This window comes from Vigna radiata, chromosome 6 (assembly GCF_000741045.1).
Source record: "Vigna radiata var. radiata cultivar VC1973A chromosome 6, Vradiata_ver6, whole genome shotgun sequence".
Classification (NCBI taxonomy): Eukaryota; Viridiplantae; Streptophyta; class Magnoliopsida; order Fabales; family Fabaceae; genus Vigna; species Vigna radiata.
The window spans coordinates 20,193,930-20,199,397 of record NC_028356.1 but is presented as its reverse complement, the minus strand read 5'-3'; the positions used below and the strand labels follow the sequence as shown (position 1 = coordinate 20,199,397).

The window sequence follows — 5,468 nt, the reverse complement described above, 5'->3', positions numbered from 1 at the left end:
GGTAACAATTTGATGCTAATGATGCATCCTCGCACTTCATTGAGTTCTTTATTGAGACCCGATAAAAGCTTGAAAACTCGCTTCGTTTCAACAACCCGTTTGTATGTGAGGACATCTTTAGAGCACTTCCATGAATGAGTGTCGTATAAATCGACTTTCTGCCATAATCGAGTCAATGAATTAAAATAATCAGGGACAGAGTTATCACCTTGTCGGAGATTGTGTAGAGTGCTCTTGGTCTCGAATAGTTCAGAGGTATTATTTGCAATCGAATAGGTCAACTTGGCAGCTTCCCAAATTTCTGCTGCGATGGAGAAAAACAAGAAATTTTCTCCGATATCGGGCATCATTGAACTGATGAGCCATGACTGTACCATACTATTCGTTGCAATCCAATTTTTGTATGAAGGATCGGTTGCAGGAGGCTGAACGAATTCACTGGTAAGAAACTCATCTTTTCCTTTTACGCGAATGAACATACGAACAGATTGTGACCACGAAAGATAATTGTGACCAGAGAGTTTATGGTTTGTAATTTGCGGAGTGAAGGAATCCATAGCGATTTGGCTAAGGGAGGATCCGGTAGAAGATGAGTTCCTGCCAATGGTGGTGAAGGATGATTGATCGGAGGAGGTCATGGTTCAGGATACGATCACCGCTCTGATACTATAAAGAAATATCTTTGGGATAAAATCATCACTTGCTTTATTCATCATACTGCACTATCTTATAATACATGGTTCTCCCTTAACTTTAGGAGCTATTACAATCCAGAGCATATAATTAGGAAAAAGAACAATAACAACAAAAAAAAATCTAATCTAATCACAACAAATTAGCAATTAAATTAAATGAAAGATTTCCACATATTTCCTAGAGTATGCAGTGAATCTTCATGTATAATTTTCATTTTCCAACAATGCTTTTCATGAATTAGACATGTGGCTTGTCACTTCGCAGCTTCTAATAATTAGGCACATTATTAGCTTGCACAAATGAGGTTATTATAAATACCATGCTCCATCATTATAGACGACACTTTTGAGTATTAATAAAAGGTTTAAAGAATAATTCTGATGTATTATTTCAAAGAGTAGAGTACCATATATATACATATAAGGATCCTATAATTCTTCATCTATTAAAGGAATGACAGGTGCACAAATCTGCACAAATTAAAATAATATCTAAATTATAACTAACACAATATTTGATTGCCTAATATCCTTTAATAGAATATTTAACATATTTTAACAAGTATATGTATAAAATTGCTCATTAGATCACTCCAACCTTCTTTCTTTGCTTAATGGTCACAACCAGAGAGACATGGAGTCTCCTTTAGCCTCCTTCCACAACTAGGATCCCTCATCTAGTTCAATCTTGCACCTACACCACTTAATCCATCCATAGCTTCCATGAAATTTGTCTTTCGTTGCCTCCTTTTCACGTTTAACTTGATTTGGCTTAAGACTGTTGGAATTAATTTCCATCAACCTGTACGGTAGAGTTATCTGCAAAAGATACTCCTATGCTTAAGTTAGTAGATGATCGTTTGGTAAGCAGAGTTAATTCTCGACAGTGTAATAAATGTAATCACCTACCTCAGTTATCTTAAATTTGTATTTATAATTTCTACAAATAGTCAAAAGTTGCTAAATATACTTTACTTATAAACATACTTAATTTGTAAATTTGATCAATATTACAAAAATTATCTATCGATTAATGACATTTTAGCAAGCCTACGTTACATAAATAAAATTAAAAATCTGACAATTGTATTTCTCGTTAGAAATGGATTTGATTAATTATTTTTAGTTGGTCTTACTTTATATAGAATAACCTTTATATTAAGAGTTAATTCAAACCCAACAATTTTTTTCTTGTGAAAAGAAAAGAAAATGCATTTAAACACTAGTTTGAATGTAATCATATTACACAATGTGGATTTTCTTTTCTACAAATTAATATACTATTTTCTACCACTACGCATACATTAATAAAATAGTGAGGGTAAAAGTTGTTATTCCCTCATTCCTGAATCACATCCAACTCCATAGGACGTCTTGTTGAAATGAGTCTACCAGTAGAAGTGGAGGACGTTGAGTGAAATGGGTTAGGAGGAACAGTTAACTGGTTTTCCTCTGCACTTTCTAACATTTGTATGACAGATTTTATGGATGGTCGGTTCACTGGCTGCCACTGAATGCACCAAAGTCCAACAATTGCCAGTTTCTTTGCAATTTTAACTTCACCTTCATCCTCAACATGGATATGGATATCTCCATCAACCAGGTTATGGATCCAATCCGGGTACAGAACAGTAAAATTTTGTGCTGAAGATATGTCCACATTCTTCCTTCCTCCAACCATTTCCAACAACAACATTCCATAACTGTAGATATCGGATTTATAAGACACATTTCCAAAGTTTCTGGAGAAAACTTCTGGTGCAATGTATCCCAAGGTTCCCCTTGCAGCTGTCATGGACACCAAACTAGGATTCTTTGAACACAATTTGGCTAAGCCAAAGTCAGAAATTTTGGGGATGAAGTTTTCATCGAGTAACACATTGTGAGGGTTGATGTCGAAGTGAATAATGGGACGATCACAACCTTGATGAAGATACTCAATCCCTTTAGCAATGCCATGAGCAATCTGTTGCAGCTTCTCCCAGCCAAGAAAATGGTCCTTGTCATCCGGTGGAAATATGAAACTCTGTAGCGAACCGTTTGGAAACAAATTGTAGACAAGAGCACGATGGAGTCCCTCAGCACAAAAACCAAGCAAACGAACCACGTTGATGTGGTGAATTTTTCCCATAATTCCAACTTCATTGATGAAATCGTTCCCATCTCCCTCTGTATTATTGAGGATCTTCACAGCCACGAGAATCTCATTCGAAAGTTTTCCTCTAAACACAGCTCCATGAGCTCCTTCCCCTAACTTTTCTTTAAAATTACCCGTGATTCTTTTTACATCAGCATAGGTAAATCTTGCTGGCTTGTCTGCTCTGTAATCCTCTAGAAACTTATCCACTCTAGCTTGGTCTTCTTCTTTCTTTTTAAAATGGTGCACCATCTTAAACACTGCAATAACCACCAGCCCCAAAACAATAGAACCTACAATAGCATAGGGAGACTGGATTAAACACACAGAGAGAAAAAAAATTAGAAACTAAGTCAAGTAATGTCATAGAGTCTGGTCTCACCTGTAGCAGTGAAAATCGAATATTCGGGAATGTGAATGGTTCGTTTGGGACTGCAGTCTACACATTCGATTTCCGTTGAGCTGTTCGTCTTCCATTTACATCTATGGCCTTTTGCTTCGCACTCACCACAGTTTGGTTCGGACCATCTCAAATTCAACTGATTCACCCGCAGGTCAGATGCCGAGGCCTGCGAAATGATGTTGAACATCTTGGAACAAGATGTTAGGTCCAATTCAAGCACACTTTCGTCAGAGTTAGAAACATAAGTCGGACAACGAATCATGTCTTGCGAACTCGAGTATGTCTGGTCTCTGTTTCTGAGGTGTGGAAGTCCAAGTGAAGAACAATCGAAGAAATTCAAGTAGTTTTTTTCTCGTTCATATGATGAATCAAGTTGATAAGGAGGAATCGTAAAATTGTTGAGGTTTAGAAACTTCTTCGGAAGGCAATTTTCTGGATCTTGCAAGTAAATAATCTGTAATTTGTAGTTTATGTCTGTGACACGGAGTTTTACTGTAGGGTGAACAAGCATGGTCTCCTTATTTTCACTACAATATACACACAAACCAGGAGAATCACATGCATCTGTCATCCCCTGGACGAGTTGGAAGGGAAATTTAATATGCGGTTCTCCAGACTGACAATAAGGCAATTTCGAGCACTCGTTTTCACCTCTGCTACTTACGATAAGCAAGAACATTAACAGTAGAGCTATCAACAAGGACTCACCTCGGAGAGGTAGCACACTAGACTCCGCCATCCCAGAATTGCAGGTGCTTTATCTCTTTTGGGAAAAACAGAAAACGAGAGACAACCAAACTTGATTTATCTTTGCACTATTTTAGATGTTTCTGTATTACTATTTACAGTCACCCCCTAGGAATCCCGTTAGAAAGAAAGGATCCAAAATCGCGGTTTTTCGTCAAAGTCTACGTCTGTGTTTTAAGTGTTATGGCTGAATTTTTCAAGGAAGCAACGTAGTCCCCTGTTTCAAGTCTTCTCCAATCTTAAATGCGCAAGGCCCACTCGTGACTCTTCAACACGTATATTGGTAACTTCCACGAACCTGGATATTTTGTGGAGTGTGACAGGACCTGATAACTGAGTGTGAAAACTGATAACAGGATCAATAAATCATTTTTTTAAAAGATAGACTTTGATACAGGTTAAGAAGAGAAATTTTAAGCATAATTCAATATTAAAAAACTAATTTGTAAAAACTAATTTTGATGCAGTTTAACATTGTTTAGTAACATTAGCCTAAATAAAAACTCGATAAAAGAGAAAGATACATACCGTAACCTTCTTGCTTCTACAGTTACACCAAAACAAAATTCATTAGGGCGAATCTCTGCCTTCATCATTGAGAATCGAGAAGAAACGGTATGTGGAGAGAGAGTGCGTTCTTGGTGATTCTGCTGTTTCGACTTCACCAAATTTCTGCTACAAAGCACTATGTTCATGCTTGTCCCCTTTCTTCCTGTGGCAAACTCACCAACATAACGCATCCATTCCGACTAAAAGGCGACCCAGATCGCTGCGGCGACCACAGGTATGAGCTCACCTGTGAAAATAACGTTACAATTTTATCTTTGTACTCCGGAAAATACAATGTGCAGGCCATCAACTACAATAATTTCACAATCCGAGTGGTTGATCCCGGTGTTCGGCAATCAAATTGCTCCTCCATTCCTCTCTATTTCTTGTCTCGATCCAATTTCAGTGATTCCTATAATTTCCTCGAGATTGATATGGATGCATACCAAACTACTCAAGAACGATTATCCGAACCTATCTATTTTAACCATATAAGAATGCGCGAAGTTCTTTCAAAGCCGGTTTCCGAACATGTAGTTTTCATGAATTGTAACCATACTGTGAGTGACAATGGTAAGTATGTAGATACTGCTCCCTGCGTGAATTGGCACTCCAAAGGTTATACATATGCTATAGCTGGGGACCTAATAGCCGAGGAGTTAGAAGTTGGTTGTAATGTAAAGCTGGTTACTCCCACATCTTGGTGGGGTTTGAACACACCTCAATATTCCTACAGTGAGATGCACAAGGCACTAGCGTATGGGTTTGAGATTTCGTGGATGAATCGCGCCTGCCAGGACATTTGTGCAAATTCAATGGATAGTTCAATGGATGGCTCCTGCATATGGGACACTTCCGGGAGGCTTGATTGCTCGCTCAACTGCCACAGGTTCCTGTCAATTTTGAGTATATGTGGTAAGAAAGTAAATATATATAC

General features: G+C 37.8%; 2 protein-coding genes across 3 annotated transcripts in view; one reads left to right on the top strand and one right to left on the bottom strand.

The window, feature by feature from the left end:
• Positions 1–1,891: 1,891 nt before the first annotated feature.
• On the bottom strand, positions 1,892–4,599 carry LOC106762961 (rust resistance kinase Lr10-like). 2 transcript variants are annotated; one of them, XM_022782243.1, is made up of 3 exons: positions 4,511–4,599; positions 3,215–4,328; positions 1,892–3,125 (listed from the first exon to the last, which is right to left on the bottom strand). In XM_022782243.1, exons 2-3 carry the CDS (start codon positions 3,972–3,974, stop codon positions 2,035–2,037), a joined length of 1,851 nt encoding a protein of 616 aa, XP_022637964.1. In that variant the 5' UTR covers positions 3,975–4,328; positions 4,511–4,599; the 3' UTR covers positions 1,892–2,034. The 2 variants fall into 2 exon arrangements, with proteins under 2 accessions (XP_022637964.1, XP_014502585.1); XM_014647099.2 differs by having other exon boundaries at positions 3,215–4,315; positions 4,511–4,574.
• The window catches only part of LOC106763554, a 3,942-nt gene continuing 3,073 nt past the window's right edge, over positions 4,600–5,468 (top strand). Inside the window, exon 1 of the mRNA XM_014647727.1 lies at positions 4,600–5,420. Within this exon, the coding sequence (XP_014503213.1) occupies positions 4,600–5,420 (821 nt within the window). The remainder of the gene's footprint in view (positions 5,421–5,468) is intronic.

Bases quoted from the DNA above. Each gene is read 5' to 3' on its own strand.
- LOC106762961 (XM_022782243.1), bottom strand. From the start codon at position 3,974: ATGGCGGAGTCTAGTGTGCTACCTCTCCGAGGTGAGTCCTTGTTGATA. The intron at 3,126-3,214 runs GTGAGACCAGAC...ATGCTATTGTAG, and splicing joins TTCGATTTTCACTGCTACAG to GTTCTATTGTTTTGGGGCTG.